Source organism: Hordeum vulgare, chromosome 3H (genome assembly GCF_904849725.1).
Source record: "Hordeum vulgare subsp. vulgare chromosome 3H, MorexV3_pseudomolecules_assembly, whole genome shotgun sequence".
In the NCBI taxonomy this organism is placed as follows: domain Eukaryota; kingdom Viridiplantae; phylum Streptophyta; class Magnoliopsida; order Poales; family Poaceae; genus Hordeum; species Hordeum vulgare.
This window is the reverse complement of record NC_058520.1, coordinates 619767027-619783876: the sequence shown is the minus strand read 5'-3', so window position 1 is coordinate 619783876 and position 16850 is coordinate 619767027. Positions and strand designations below refer to the sequence as shown.

Below are 16850 nucleotides of genomic sequence, written 5' to 3'. Positions count from 1 at the left end.
AAGCCGCTGGCGCCGCATACGTGTGATGCCAGGGCGAAATTAAGGCAGATCAACCTGATGCAGTACGGATCCGTGCTTGGAGGAGGATGGTGGTCCCAAGACGATGGCGGAGGAGGCGCTCTCACCTGTCGTGTCTCGGTTCGCCATGTTGCAGATGGTCTAGCAGTGCAACTTGGCGATCTTGGAGGAGCACCGCATGACACTGGCTCAACAGGAGGCGGAACGCACGGATGCCGCAGCCGGGCAAAGCTCCTGATAGCCAACGTGGTCATCATCGACGAGAACCGGGCGGTGCTTGCATTTGTGCTGAGTGACCACCCAATCTGCCACGAGCAGGGACTGATGCCGCGGTCGGGGCGTTTTTATTTCTGGGATGTTTTGATGCGTAAAATCTAATTTGGAAATGAAAAATCAATATCTGCCTTGTTTTAAGGGATTAAGTTGATTCGGACTTTCGGAGTGAAAAATCATGAGGCGTTTTGTCCTCTACTTTCATGATAAATTCCGGTGGGGAAATCTCCCCTCCCGTTGACTGAATTTTTCTTATGGAGATTCAAAATTTATTATTGGTTTTTGAGTGGTTTCGAATTTAAAAGTATAACGATTTATAACCATTTGGTTTGTTTTGACAAGATGGAAAGGCCACATTCTGTTTCAGAAAGCACAAGGATAAGGTGAAGACACAGTCCCTCAGCTTGCAGTACTCCTCGTTCTTCATGTGCTTGATGGGGTGCAATGGATTGAGTACGTGCTTCATGTGCAGATGGCGGTGGGAGGTGGACCAAGTTTCCGGGAACTTGCCCCACAGCGTGTATCTATCTATAAATACACGCAGAACAAGCCATGAATTCTCACTGCATGCGAAGCGAACTAGCTAGTACACCTATATATCACAGTGTGTGTGCAAAGCAATGGCCTCTGGAGTGTTTGGTACCCCCATTTCAGCGCAGACGGTGATAGCCACTGGAGAGTATAAGGAACCCATTACCCAAAAAGATGTTGCAGACTATGCCATGAAGATGATCAACGCCGGTGGTAAGGATGTTAACGCGCAAAAGTTCGTCGACAACCTCAAGGAGAGGTATGTTTCTGTGTACATGCATGGTTTATTATTATATGCAGTGCTTAATTATTTCTGCTTCTTCTTGCAATATGTAAAAACCTTATATATGAGGAAACAAGATCCTAACTGAAGTAAAATTTGGGTCCAACTTTTGGCTAGGTACGGTAACGGAATAGCTGTAAAATGCCTCCTCTACAATGCCACTGGTGCCACTTTGAACTTTGCTAAGTACAACGATTGGCACGGCCATATCTATGATACACCCTACCCATCAGATATTCAGAATGGGCAATGGGGTGCATTCCTCCACGTCCACCCAAGTGGAGCTGCCGCTGGTTCAGCTGGTGCCGTTGTGTATCGTAGCAAGATCCCCTCCAGCAGCAGCTCCTGCGATTGGTTGTTCTCTTGGACCGTCCCCTACATTGGTGGCAACGGGGTAAATACTTCCTCTACTTATCTCAAAATGTTGTATCTTACCTTTTTCTCTTCGTTCATGCTCCGAATTAGTTATTAGCTAGTATGAGTTACAATCTTGTTTCATGTTATATCTAATCAAAAGTAAAAGGTGAAATTACTTGGCAAGTGATGCATTTATCAAGCTTCAAACGGTCATTCTCTCAATTGAAAAGATAATCTTGTTTGATTTCTCTATGTAAGTACATAAGAAAATTCATATTCCTATATAATTTTATGGAAAACATAATTATTTAAAATTTGAATTCACATGCATGCCCATATACAATGTGAATTTTATTTAGGGACAGGGGCATATGTACGTATTCACAGCACAATTCTTTTGAACAAAACTCGTACAATTAAATAAACCCAGCTAAACTAAATTCAAATGAATTTACTTATATTAGTATAATTTTTCAACTAAAGAAACATGCCTTGTATCCCAAACTCTACTATAGTGCATATTCTAACATTAATTATACGTATCCAGGTGTACACTGAAATCCGCGAGGAAGGGCACTACCCAAGTGTGGGAAGCTGGGATTATATCTACAATGTGAAGCTGAAAAATTCAAGTGTCACCTCTATTGATAGCAACTATGGATACGTTTCCAAGGCTGACATCGGTGAAGGCACTACCATGAACGCACGTGGAGTTTTCGAGTTTCCCTACTAGATCTCGTTGCAAGCAGCGAGTTGTTATTGTGGTCTTCAAGTCTTGTGTGGCGTCCATGTACGCTTGTGTAGTTTTTTTCTTTACTGTCTTTATGGTGCATTTTTATAGATCTGATGATCCACGAATAAGCGAAGGAAGATGGGGACCAAAGAGATGTACCGTGTAATTGTATTTTATTTTACATGTCGTTGTGTATCAAGTTGTCCTTCTTTTGTATCGGTTACCTTTTTACTTAATAATTAAAGATATAAAGCACTCTTGTGAGCGTATTTTCTGAAAAATTAAGTTAAATAAAAACAAAAATAATTATATCTATGCCAGAATAAAACATCATACGGAAAATCAAAACGGCAATCACTTGTGCACTACAAGAAATATGGTCGACGATGACTCTCCTTTTTGGTCATTGAATCGTCATTATTTTTAATTTATGACCTTCTTATGATCAAAATGAGGAGGTCAACAGTTGGCCGTCAAGAACGAACAAACTTGACCTTTCTAAAGTTTTGGTCACTGTTTTCATGACCAAAACAATTAGGTCATGGCCAAAATTTTGGTCATTACCCATGTGCCTCATCCATGTAGGATCTGACATGGCTCAGCTCATGTGGCATCATCCACGTGGCAAACATATGACATGGCAGAAATAGTGACATGTACAACACGTCATATATGACATGGCATGGGTTGGGATGCATTAAAATAAATATAAATTTTTACAAGCCCAATCAGCCAAGCCCAAAAAGTGTGGCCTATAAAAATATTGCATTTTGTTGGGACACATGTTATATGCAATACATTATTTCCACAACGTTATTCTGATCCATCTACTATACCAACATTATGTGATGTGCACAACACATTCAGCTACTGTACCAACTTTCATTCCTCAATGTAAAATTACACAAATAAATTCCAAACTAAAATTGCACATCTCAGACAAATGGTATTACACAAAACATATCCTATTCAGCACTAAAAGAAGAAAGTGACATCATATAACGACAGTGTGGCTCCATTGTCTTCCTCTTCTAGAATATTGAGACATCCTGGCACTGAAAGGGACAACACATGAGAGGCAAATTAAACATAACATGAAATATGAAAAAATGCAACAAGCGGAGCAAACTCCAAACAACATATAAGCAAGTCATGGATGCAAGAAGTGATCATTTTAGAATCTTATTGTCTTCAAATGTATGCATAATTTAAAATGTATTAATTTTAATATAAGAATGTATAAAATCCTTGGGGCACACTAGGCTGTTATATATTTTTTACACATATTTTATAATTTATTTTCATTCAAAAGTATATCTTTTGACAAACACATTTACTTTATTAAAATACATGGACACTTTTTACAACTAGAAATACATTTCCTAAAAGCATGAATACTTTATATACTAATTGAATATCTTGTAATTTCCAAAATAAAAAAACAACTAACAGGTGAAAAATGGGCTGCACTAACTTTACCCCATTCAACTTGTCAGGTAGATAAATTGTGCTAGTGATGATGACTAGACAATAATTTTACCTCATGGAAGTGGTTGCGTAGGTTGTTCGTGGAGCACAGTCCCCTGGTTTGAATCCCAACCTAACCATTTTTTTGTTTAATATAGTTGTGTACTGACAGGTGGGATCCGATGGTCAGTGAGACATACTCTTTGTGTCAGTCTATCCGACACTACAAGTGGGCCCTGCGCCAAGCTGGCATGTATAGTCAACAATACATACATATCTAGACGTGATTTGAACCGTATTTGAACCATGTTGCCAAGTTTTGGAACCAATTCGGTGTATTTTTCAAGTTCAGGCACCAAAGTGAACATCGTTGGCAAGTTTGGGCACCATTGGTGTTATTACCTCGATATAAAACTGACCAATGAAGCGTACTAGTGAATAGTTTCTTCTATCTCAGGAGCGTAGTAGTCAGCAGATGTTTTCTTGGTCCTTTTTTGAACAATAACCTCCAGTAAACATGACTTTCTTTGGCCTTTTTAAAACACAAGGGGTAGGAAAACCTACTGGTAGGATGATGAAGTGCATTCGCCGGCGATTCCGTCGCTCCCCTTCCCCTTTAATCCCCGTATCAGTGCCACCATGGCGAGGGGAGCTCGGACTTCTTGTTTGGGTGTGTCCTTTAGTCCTAGGGATTCTAGGTTTTCAAGTTTCCTCCTTTGGTGTCATGGTGGGGGCGATGTCGATGGTGCTCGTAGAAATAATGGTCTCCTAGCCGGTGTTCCTGCTCGTTGCTGCAGAATTTATGGAAGCGTTCCTACTCTACTGAGAGGGGAGAGCAGCGGGTATTTATTATAGCAATGGGGCTTATCCCATGAAAACATACAACTTGAAGAATAAGGTAGAGGAGATACATATTGGGAAACGTTTTCCTTCAGCTCGCTGGCGGAAGCAACGCGCCGGTCGCTCGCTGCCCACCCGTCTCGCGCGCGACCCGCACGTATGGCCATGCAACATTTTTCCCTGTGGTGATCGTTTAAATTTGCTACAACCGGTGTCCAAATTTGGTACATTTCTTCACAAAAAAGCTGCATATGCGTTTGGTTGCAACCTCAGTTCATTGGACTTTTTGCTACAACCAGTGTTTTTTTTTGCTATAAACGTGTTAATTTTTGCTAGAACCGGTATCATTTTTTGCTGCAACCGTTCACTAAAGAAGTTGCATACACGTTCGTCAGAGTTGCAACCCGAGTGCACCGGATTGTTTTGCTACCACGCATCATCAGCTTCGTTTTTTTGTTATGACCACGTTCATACTTTTTTACTACAACTATATTTTTGTTGCAACCATGGACGAAAATTGCTGCATCGTGAACGAAATTTGTTGCATCGAGAAATTTTGCTGCATGAAGGTCTAACAAGTGCTTGGAATTTACGTTCAACAAGTGCTAAAAAAAGGTAAACCACTATTTTTGCATCAATGGCATATAAAACCAATTATTTTGCCTAATAAACGGTAATCCACCATTCGGGTATTCCGTGATGCCCACCCCGCACAATATCCATAGTAAATAATTCTAGCCACACTATCGGCCTGCCTAGGATGTGCCTATAGGGCGTAGTCGAAAGAGCCTCTTCCATCCCTAAGTTTATTCAAAGGTCCTTCATCGCTGGCGGCAGCCTTCATGACAACTTACTTTTGTCCTGCTCGACAGCTACACCAGCCCAAGCCCCCGTGTGCGCTCCTCAAGCTTGATGTCAGATGGGTGTTTGACTCCTTCTTTTGGCCTAGTCTCCTTCAAACTCTCCAGCACCTGGGTTTCGGCCAATATTGCCCAAAATGAATATTGATCCTCATCTCCTTGACATCCGCTCGAGCACTAATCCACATGAATCCATGCCCTCCTATCATCCGCACCCATGGGCTACGTGCTTCTCCCATAGAAGTTGTTGGGGCCGTAAGTGGAAGGGGTGATATAGCCTAACAAGAGATATTTTCCTTACTGGAGAGAACCAAGATTTGTCAATCTAGTAGGAACTACTCCACTTCAGTCAATGATAGATGTCGGAGAAGATTCTGGCAAATTTTCTTTGCAACCTTGTTAATTATGATTCACATGCATAATAATAATTCTTGTGTTGATATATTAAGATTATGATTCATTAATTATGAGTCAATGAACTGGTCATTTTGTTGCAACTTGTTAATTATGATTTGCTTGCATAATAATTAGACCTTGAGTTGATATATTGAAATTTCAAAGAAAGCACATTTGATCATCATCTCACGGGTAAGCACCAGTTAGATGGTAAGTTTCTTTTTCAGGCTAAGTGTTCTTTCTTTATAGCCAGATATTTTAGGTTAATGTTTACACCCGATTATCTCGCTAATCAGTACTATTAACCGCTTTGCATATCTACATGAGTAGTAATTTACTATCTTGATACGTTTAGACGCAAATTCCTGTGTTCCAGATCGGGCGGGCCACATAAATGGATGGATGTTGTAGAAAACTTGCGCTCTTTCCGGATCGAGTTAGATTTCCTAGGCTTTCCATTTTGTAACGCAAGTACATAACCAAAACACTGTCTCATTAATTGCTTGCTTAACCAATATTTACCTGATCTCTCCACGCAATGTACTCCCCCTGTCATAGTTTAGAAGGCACGATTAAATTTAAGTGTGTTTCCACAATAGACAAGGTTTAAGGCACATTGCATTTACTCACAGTGGCTAATTAGTACTCCGATGTACTATTCCTATATGCATGCATCGTGTGAATGCTATTTTTGACCCCATCTCGTAGCCAATAATCACCTAGGTTCCAGAGAATTTTCAAACGCGCCTTCTAAACCGTGACGGAGGAAGTACATAATTTGTTTGTCAGCTCATCATTAAAAACACCTATCAATTTCATTTCATTACATTATTGATACATTATTTTTGATGTTACAGAAACAGATTATTTGCATTTCATAAGTCATGGGGTCCAGTTTCATGCCTTTTGTGTTATCCTAGATCAAAAACATAATAATAGGGCAAAAAGAAAGGAAACCAAATTATGGAATATGTGAGTGGGGAGACATAGTAGAGTCTAGCAAAGACAATAATATTGAATCAACATGACTTTTATTCCTCATCATGGCATCATGAATACAATAGTTTCCCGACAGGGGCGGGGGGTATTATTTTAGGAGTGCACACTAGGCACTTACATACTCACGACAGTAGTAGCTAGCACTAAGAGCAGAAGATAGCATAGCAAAGATCATAGTAGTAGCATGATCAGTTTAAAGTTCAGGGTAATTGTGCTTAACTAGACGAGCGAGTTCGAGACCATGAGGCATAGGCGCCACACGGCAAACTGTAAGCCCGTCTGTTATCTTCACCTTGCTAGTTCCACTGCTGAAAATCAAGTCAAGCAGCGCACCTGCAGCTATCCCAATGAGCGCACCAATTCCAAAACCGACGACTCCTCCAATTACCGTGACAGCCGCAGAAGCAATTTCGATGTCTAGTGCTACGAATCCAGCTTCTACAGCAGTAGTAACTATTTCTCCCACCTCAAGGTTAACTACTGCAGTTAACGCATTTACTGAATCCCTAACCGCTGCCTCCAGCTTATCTTCTGCTGTGTATATGTCCCACACCATTGCAGCTGCTGTAAAAACTAAAACTGCCACCCCGACTTTTCCCAAAGCTTCAAATGAGTAAGTCACCACAGATTTTCCTTGTCCCGCTTCCGCAATAATATTGTCATATACCTGGCAAACATGATATACACATTGTAGTGATGTTTAGTACTACTTTTATAATACAATATAAAGCCACTATTTTTGCGCCATATGAAAATTACAATTTATTAAAATCGAAAACTCAAATGATCTCTATCCAAATTTAGCAGAAGTTCAAACGGATTCTAACGGAGGAACCATTTTAGGAAGAAATGACTCCTCTTTAGTGTTCACTATGATCAGTTCAACGATTAAGTGAGGCCCTGACATTTGGTCATGAAATTATTTAAGTGAGTTCAACTCGAACTCCAAAGCATCTTGATAACTTCTTATGTGTCTCAAGTACCATTGGAAAGTTTTTGATATAAGCATTCACTTGATTGTAATTTTTCTATGAGTTACATATATTCGATGGTTAAAATGGACTTGAAATCCCCAAATTCAACAACTTCAGTTCAGTTGTACAAATTGCAGCTCTTAAGAACACAGCATAAATCCATTATATATCTTGACTCTTGATGACTTGAAACATAGTTTTTTAAGTCATGACTTCTTTGTTGTTAAAACCTTTGGTTCACGCTGTAGTACCACAAATCTTTTCTATATAGTAATAACAATATATAAATATGGAGACGAAGACGTGTAATATGATACATTAAAGATTGTTAATTAATTGCAATTTATGTATGATAAGCTGGAAAGGGCCAGGTTTAGAGAGTAAGTTAGTTCATACCTGTAGCTTTTGGATATCATCCAAGTTTTTGAAAGCCCCCCTAAAACCAAGCTTTGACATATTTCTGCAAGTACAATTGGATAAGCAGGAAAGTCATTGTTGTTACATTTACATAGAACTGCAAAAGTACCATCTATAAGTGTAAATAGTAAACAAAGATTATGTTCCCTAAGAGATTGCAAGATTTTATTTGTTTGTTCTCAGCAATGTTAAGCAAGTAGACTGCATGCCACTATTTCTACAAATTTTCATAAAGCTCAATATCTTTCAATTTTAATAATTTAAAGTTGAATAACCAAGTGGTTTAATCCAACACTTTGGAGGTCGAGTTTTATCAATTTTGGTTTTAAGTTCCCATCGTGTGAAATATTAATGCTAATAATGATACAAATTATTGCAATCATTTTGAACACAATGGTATTTAAACATTTATAAATTAATGATGATGACGCTGGGACATACTCTTGCACAAGATCCTCAAACATGATTTTGTTTTCCTTGAGCCATTTTGAGAATTGATTTGGTGCAAAGTGTTGAAACTTTTTGGCATTCTCCAGCGTGGCTTTCTTATACATGCCAGCCTCAAGGGCAAGGCGCTGGGCCTCCTTCTGTTGGGTGGCTGGATTGAGGAACTTTAGCTGCTTGATGAGATCATCACTGTGGGTCTTGAGCTTGTCAAGGTAGGTGAGACGGGTGTTGTAACTCCGGATGAATTGGAGAGATATTCCGATGGCCTTGGTGCAGTAGTCATAGACATCCTTGCCAATATCTTGCTTGGTGGCATCCTTCTCAGCCTCGGTTTGTGCTATCATGTCCCGTGCACTGTCAAGGATGTGATACACCTTATCGCGGGCATCATTGGCGTCACGGAGATACTTTTGTTGCTCTGCATACGAGTTGAACTCGAGCTCTTGAAGCTTCTGGACTTCTTGTCGATGGATCAGATCGGCTAGCTTATGCAACTGCCCTGGACTTAAATCAACTAGGTCACCTGACATGATGTAAGCCTGAAAATATGTAGTTCTTGTTATTAGTCATATATACCCACTCACTAAAATCAGTCAAGGGAAAAAAAGGTACGATACAAAGATACTACTCCTACTCCTACAATTGATTCGACTACACACACGCAAACAAAAGGCACACCATGGTACTAAAACTGGAACTCGAGATCAGATCTAGCTCTATCCATCATCTTGGTTGGGCTGGGGTAGGGGGAAAGGAAATATTACTACTTAACATTTAACAACCAATCAGTCAAAAAATTACCATCGTAAAGTTACGATACTACGCGGGCTCAGGAATGATTAAATGCTGAATACGTCTCAGTGTACCACCTTAATTAAGAAGGGTAGTCACACACTACTCCTACTCCTAGAAAGAAAATCCTAAGGTCTGAATCCACATGTAAGCTTGTTGAGGCCATGAGAGAGATGAAAAGAACAAGTAGGAAGTACTCCACCGAATCAGTCTCGGAGAAGATTTTCCACCAAATCCTTAGAATGCATAACAAACTAGACATACATACAGATACATTAGGGGAAGAAGCACTCACCTTGGGGTAGCTTGGGGGCACCAAGCAATGGAAGGATCAGCTTCACCACGAGCACAAGGTAAGGGAGGCTCTCTCACGGTTTGGTCCATAAGAGAATGGTAGGTGGTGTTTATAAAGAAAGATGGTGAGGCAGAGGTGGACGGCGACCAACAAAGGAATCACACGAGTGAGGAAAGCTGAGGTTCCTGTCTGTTAAACAAAGTGAGTATTAGTAATTAGGATAAACTGACTAACAATTAGCAGTTGGCTAAAGGGAAACTCTTCCCGTCTACACCGCGGCCAAAACGCTTGGTCGCGCTAGCTGCTGGCAGGTCGAACCCTACATTAATTTCTTTGACACGGTCTACTTTCTCTCCTCGAATGGCCGGTAATCGCGGGCGGTAGGGGGCGATGAGCGTGGCTGCTAGGGGGCAATTGGGTCGACGAGAGCGGGCGGCGCCATGGCCGGCAAGTACGTCTAGGACGCGGCAGCGGTTTTTGCTACATGCTTCGACCGGCATTACATTTTGCTATAACCAACATCGCATATTGCTACATCACACAGCCGGCGTCGCGATTTTGCTGCAACTAGCATATTTTTTTGCTACAACCAACATCAAATTTTGCTACATCAGGAGAACTGAGTTGTGACCCGTGACGGAAAATTGCTACAACCACTGTACCATTTTGTTACATCCGACATTCTTTTTTGTTGCAACCAACACGACCATCGGACGGCCATGCGACGCTATCGGAGTTGCTACCGTGGGGTCATCTCCACCGAAGCTACGACCATCTCGATCCGAGCGGCGACCGCCACCATCGGAGCTACAAGCGGATCGAACGACTGCAGTCCACGAGATCGTACGGCTGCTGGTCGACGGGCCCAAATTTTATGTTGGCGCGCGGGTTCCTAGTACTGCCCTTGGCTAATTGGGAGTGAAAGGAGGCAAGGCAACCCATCATCAAAAGGCCTAAATGCTCCCCCCCCCAACATGTTTAACGCTATGTTTAGATTTATCAGGTGTGGCGTCTCTTGTTTTCCTTGTGCGCTGTAGGGTTAGGGGAACTTGTGTCATTTGCTCATATGAAGTTTTATTTTTCTTTTGATCTGGTTGTTTAAAGGTTTCCTCGTCACTATGTATGGGTTTGGTGGTTTGTGCCTCTATTTATAAAAAAGAGGATCAAAAGCTTGTTTCGAGATTGGTCGCTCTGTATGATAATTTAGCCACATTAAAAATGTCGTCTGGACAGTCATGCCATGGGTAAATTACTCCCTCCGTTTCTTTTTAGAGGGTGTTTGGATCACTAGAGACTAGAGACTAGAGACTAGTAGTAGTCACTTTTAGTCAGTAAACCTCCAAACACCCCTGACTAATGGGTGACTAAAACTAGTTTAGTCCCTAGTCACCCCACCCCCAACTAAAAGTGACTAAAGTCTCTCCTCTAATTAATTGGCGGGCCCATGCTGTTGCATGCCGTTGCTGCTTTCCTTCCTTGCGCGGGAGTTAAATGAAAGGGAGAGAGAAGAATTTAATACTGAGACATTTAATGCTGACTATTAGTAGTCACCTTCCAAACAGGGCGTGACTAAAAACTTTTAGTCTGACTACTACTAGTCACATGACTAGAGAGTATCCAAACACGCTCTTACTCTGCATATAAGGTTTGGTCAAAGTCAAGCTTTGTAAAGTTTGACTAACTTTATATTAAAAAATATCAACATTCACAACATGAAATCAATATTATCAGATGCACCACGAGATGTATTTTCATACTATATAATTTTAATATAGGAGATATTCATATTTTTGGATATAAATTTGGTTAAACTTTATGTTGTTTGACTTTGACCAAATCTTATATGCGGAGAGTAAAAAGAAACGGATGGAGTACGTGGCTACATGGAGAGGCTCAGAGGAGATCTCCATTGGATTGGTCGACATGACGTTTGGACAGTGGTGACAGGGGTTAATTAAGAAGGCTCTCTTCCAAGGTGGGGATTGAGTTTATCTCCAAACATTACAAATGAGCAAAGATTCCTTGAGATGGTCATCCATCTCGTGCTTCTCGTGTCTGCTTTACTCGACCGTACCTTATCTGCAGACGGACGGTAACTACATCCATGCACCCATGAATCGATGGATGGTACACATATATACGTGCTTCACATGCTTGGTTGGGTCGCACATGAATGCTGGATATATATGCCGATGCCGATGCCGATCGACGCCGATGGACCGTAGCAGCTACTACGTGTTTCATGTGAGTGATGGGCCGTCGCAGTAGGAATAGCGAGAGTCTTCTTTTCTTCTGCCTCTCGGCTCACTCAGATTGGACACTTGCTGTCTGCTTGGACCACCCTCACTAGCTTTGAGAAAGAACGCCTAATGTGGTGTGATAAATATATGAATTAGCCACAAGAAAGATGCCATCTCAACTGCATGGGTCCTTCCTCTAGCAACGTTATGTTCTTCCTTTTTTCTACTAGACTATCTTATATCTTATATCTTATATTTATATTTACTAACTGGAGGCACCTTTCAAGCCTTTACATTAATCCACATCATCAAGATTAATTCAACCATTAGATTTAAAACTTAATGGTCAAGATCTATTAGAAGTATCTCACTTATATAGAGACACCATGTATGTAAGGAATAGAGCCATTATGACTAAAATACTCCCTCATCACACGCCTCCAAGTCCCAAAATTAAAAAAGAACACATGCTATCAAGAAACAACCATCGTGATTCAAAAACAATCAAAAACAATCACGTGTGTTCACCCTTTTCTGAAACAAAAAAACAACAGTATGTTAATCCACATCAGTAAGATTAATTCAACTATTATATTTAGAATTTAGCGCTAAAGATCTATCAGAATTCAAGACATGGCATATGTAAATAATTTAACCATTGCATACAAAGACGCGCCTGCATTCTTTAGAAAAAAAAGATCATGTAAATATGGAATCCTCTTTCTATAAAAAAGAGCCTTCATGATTTTTTATAAATCCATCATCACACACGCCCAAGTCCCAAAAGATCATGTGCCTACTTTATTCTTTAATTAAAAAAAGGAAAAATGATATGTACAAATAATCACATGTGTTCTACCTTTTTCTGAAATAAAAGGATAAAAGGATACGTACAAGCTTTAGTAACATATTGCTATATGTCGATTGGATAGTTAGACCGGTCCTTGCATAGTAGCTAGATTGATTGTTTAGATGCCCACTCCATATGCATGGTCGTAAAGATGTTATAAATATATTTAGCCAATATTAGAAATCAACAGCTGACATTTTATTCATATAATATACGACTACAAACATTAAATGCCCTTGAAGGATGTCCAATAACTATAATAAATAAGCATATTCACTCTACCTCAAAACCTAAGAATATTTGTCTTGGTGGAGATCATTGTATGTAATTGATGCCCCAATATCGCATGGAGGCTAACTTATGATGCTGCTAAGTTCAAATAAATCAGTTGAACTTATCAAAGATATGCACGCCATTTTGTCCCGCTCATAATAGTGCCAACTCTTACATGTTCTACATAATAATATTTCATTATGTTTATCCACACAAATTTCACTTGGCAATTTGTAAGGAGATTTTACAATTAATAAGAACTACTAATGAAAGTTGAAGTCTTATCATTACCACATAGCTAGCCCGTGCCTATGCACGAGTTATTGACTAGTTAGATCTAACTGTTCGTTTAGCCATCAGATCAAATCAACGTTATAAGTTGCTAAATTATCTTATCAGATACACATAGATACGACATGATAGGGATGACGTAAATGGGACGTGCCGTTGGATGCCCCTTTGGAAGTAGCCAAGTACGAGGAGCGATCGCTTCGCTTTGGAACAAGTTTTCAGGCGCTTGTCAATGATAATTGTTGGGGCTGATTTTCCAGAGTCGCTTGTTTATGTGGTCAGAGTGAAATAATTGTTTGGTTTCTTGTGCAGGACAATAATGCGACTGGTGTACTATGGCTGTGCACCAATAATGGAGTATGATGGAGGGACGCAACCCGTTGCATCGCACATGGAGTTGTATCTTCACCTTGTTCAGTCCGACCTATCATTCTATGTATAATCGACGTGGGGTAGAAAATTATCTTATCAGATGCGTATGATATGACAAACGTGGGACAGATGGGAGACAATTCGATACTGCTTGGATGCATCAAGGGGTCGGTTATTAACGTAAAACCGGAGGACTGGCCAATGATGGTGCGCTAGGGTCATTGTGCATGAGTTGCTTGTTTATGTGCACAACAATAATGAAACACATGTACGATGGACGTGCACTCTACTCTCCGTGGACCAAGTGGACCAAGCTAGCTGCCACCACTCTTTTATTTAATAATGAAACGCGACACACATGATGGTGAACAATGATAGCAGGGTTTAGTAATTAGGCTGGACATAGTTATGGTATCTTAACCGGACCTAACGTGCAACGTCAGTACTAAGCTAATAGCCATGATGTATGATTTTAGTCCACGCCAACACTATTTCAAAATGTTAGTGCTTGGGTTGGTGAGAAATGGCGCGCCACGAACAAGAGTCGTGGCAAGCCATTTCTCTACTAGTTAGAGTTAAAACCTTAGCATCGGCCGTGTCGGTATGGTGTATCCGTGGACGAGGGTTCGGCTTAGATGCTTGGGCGGTGGCCCTGCTGGTGGTAGTCGGGGTGCTCATGGGCCGAGCATGCGGCTCGGGCGTTGTCCGGTCAAGAGATCCAATGTAGAGGCCTTTTCCGGAACTCTGTCGGATGGGGCAACGATCACAGAGGGGTTCTTCATCATCCTAGCTGCCCCTACGATGATGCGTGAGTAGTTTATCACAGACCTACGGGTCCGTAGTTAGTAGTTAGATGGCTTATTCTCTCTTTTCGATCTTCAGTACAATATTCTCCTCGATATTCTTAAAGATCCATTTGATGTAACTCTTTTGCAGTGTGTTTGTTAGGAAATCATAAATTGTGAGTTTATGATTTGATCTGTCCATGAATAATATTTGAGTCTCCTTTGAACTCTATTATGCATGATCGTTATAGATTCATATATCTTCTCGGCTTTATTGTTTTGGTACGACCAACAAGATTGATTTATGTTGCCATGGAAAGAGGTGCCTTGTGATGGTTCGATCTTGTGGTGCTCAATCTCAGCGACAGAAAGAGACATGGCATGCATGTTCCGTTGCTATTAAGGGTAATGTGGTGTGATAAATATATAAACTAGACAATTCTCCGCGCGTTGCAGCGGGAATTGGAGTGGGAGCGTTACATGCATAGGCTAATGCAAAAATAATTGTAATTTATAAGTGAAATGCATGACACGCTTATGTGGTGGATTTTGGAAGGCTTAGTGGGAGAAAAGACTTAAATGACTTGCTTAGTGGGACATTGAGGTGGACACTTTACATGTCGAGAGCGCTTATGTGGCAGATTTTGCGTGACTTAATGGAAGAGAAAATTTAAATATATTGCTTAATAGAACATTGAGGCTAAGCTGCTGCAACACGTGTAAGATGTTCGATGGCGGTGCACTCTACTGGCCGTGGCCCAAGCTAGCTGCGAATGACTCTCTTATTTGATTTAATGAAACGTGACCGTCTTCACACACATGCATGTGAGGCTAAGAGTATGGTTAATAATATAGCCAGATGTTGGCTATATGATGTTGTCATGTCATATGTAGTCTTCTCTTCTAGTCATTCGTACAATAAGGTTGGCTATAAGGTTGGCTATATGAGTATTACTTTTGTTCACCTTCTCTCTACCCCCTCCTTCATATTTATTGTATTTACCTAGGAATAATCATATAGCTTGGCTCTTGCATAAGAGCCCACTTCCCTTACTTGTTCATATCTCTCTCTTCCACATAAGCAAAATTGCCATGTAAGCGGGCTATAAGCCCACTATCGTACTTGCTCTAAGCTGCCGTAGATGAACCTTTTACTATGATTGAATCAACTAACAATCCGGCGTAGGGCTAATGGCATCTTCAAGAGCAACCCGTAAATTGTTTTCATTACGTGTCCATGAACAATGGGATCAGTCTACGGACATAGATGCGGGAGGACGTCATCCAATGCTATGGACATACATTCCGTCAATATTTCAAAATATCTGGACGAAATTTGTTTAAACCCAAGTTCGGGTATAATTACATAAACGAACAATATTTCGCCCGGTTTTTACTAAAAACTATTAGAAAAACACTAAACCTAAAACGGTCGGAACTAATGGTTCGCGGCGGTCCTCATGGGTCCTGCTAGCCCACGAGCCGAATGAGTTTAAAACTTTATTCCTCATATAATAGACATGTCATTTACAAGGATGTGAGAAATAAAGTCCGGGACTGAAAAAGCTTTGTTTAGCTAACTGATCAGCTACGTGGTTTGCCTCTCTGAAGCCATGTCCAAAGGAAAGTTTAGCAGCGTGTGAGCCTTAGCTGCCATAGATGACCCATTTAGTATGATTCAATCAACTAATAAACCGGCACGTACGGCTAACCAACCAATCTACATGGCATGCCTTCCACATTAACAACCAATTAGTGAAAAAAATAAGCTCTTGCGACGATGGTGGCACATCGTGTGATCACCCTCTTGGGGGCGTCGGCGTGGAACCTCGGTCCATTTCGGTTGCAGCTTGCGAGCGGCTTCGGGCTTGCCTTGTTCCTGCCAGATGGCACCTGATCCTATGGCATGGGGTGTTTCGGGTGGTCTCCTATCTTTTACATGTGTCCCCATGATAAAATTGTCAGTATCTTTCAATTTCTCATACGGTTCCCACATATGCTCATCAATCTTGCAGCTATAACTTATGTGCAGGACCAAACAGGTCTTTATAAAAATCCGTGGCACATACCAACATTACAAATGAGCAAAGATTACAAATGAGCAAAGATTCCTTCAGATGGTCATGGAGAGGCTCAGAGCAGATCTCCATTGGATTGCATGACGCTTGGACTGTGGTGGCAGGGATTAATTAAGAAGGCTCCCTTGGGATGGTCATCCATCTCGTGCTTCTCGTGTCTGCTTTACTGGACCGTACCTTATCTGCAGACGGACGGTAACCACATGCACCACGGACCGATGAATCGATGGATGGTACACATACGTTCTTCACGTGAATGCTGGATATATATGCCGATGC

At 40.9% G+C, this 16850-nt stretch overlaps 2 protein-coding genes across 2 annotated transcripts; one reads left to right on the top strand and one right to left on the bottom strand.

The window, feature by feature from the left end:
- The first annotated feature begins 841 nt into the window (after positions 1–841).
- LOC123441238 (23 kDa jasmonate-induced protein) lies at positions 842–2464 on the top strand. The gene is made up of 3 exons (XM_045117729.1): positions 842–1081; positions 1223–1499; positions 2010–2464. The coding sequence occupies exons 1-3, from the start codon at positions 912–914 to the stop codon at positions 2193–2195; spliced, it is 633 nt and encodes a 210-aa protein (XP_044973664.1). The 5' UTR covers positions 842–911; the 3' UTR covers positions 2196–2464.
- A 4308-nt stretch (positions 2465–6772) lies between these two features.
- LOC123441237 lies at positions 6773–9770 on the bottom strand. Its single transcript, XM_045117727.1, has 4 exons — positions 9683–9770; positions 8590–9134; positions 8128–8191; positions 6773–7424 (listed from the first exon to the last, which is right to left on the bottom strand). The coding sequence occupies exons 2-4, from the start codon at positions 9123–9125 to the stop codon at positions 6951–6953; spliced, it is 1074 nt and encodes a 357-aa protein (XP_044973662.1). The 5' UTR covers positions 9126–9134; positions 9683–9770; the 3' UTR covers positions 6773–6950.
- Between the last annotated feature and the right edge of the window lie 7080 nt (positions 9771–16850).

Coding starts and splice junctions, on each gene's coding strand:
- LOC123441238 (XM_045117729.1), top strand. CDS start 912: ATGGCCTCTGGAGTGTTTGGTACCCCCATTTCAGCGCAGACGGTGATA. Junction 1,082..1,222: donor GTCGACAACCTCAAGGAGAG/GTATGTTTCTGT, acceptor ACTTTTGGCTAG/GTACGGTAACGGAATAGCTG. Junction 1,500..2,009: donor CCTACATTGGTGGCAACGGG/GTAAATACTTCC, acceptor ATACGTATCCAG/GTGTACACTGAAATCCGCGA.
- LOC123441237 (XM_045117727.1), bottom strand. CDS start 9,125: ATGTCAGGTGACCTAGTTGATTTAAGTCCAGGGCAGTTGCATAAGCTA. Junction 8,192..8,589: donor TTTGAGGATCTTGTGCAAGA/GTATGTCCCAGC, acceptor TTGTACTTGCAG/AAATATGTCAAAGCTTGGTT. Junction 7,425..8,127: donor ATGATATCCAAAAGCTACAG/GTATGAACTAAC, acceptor CATGTTTGCCAG/GTATATGACAATATTATTGC.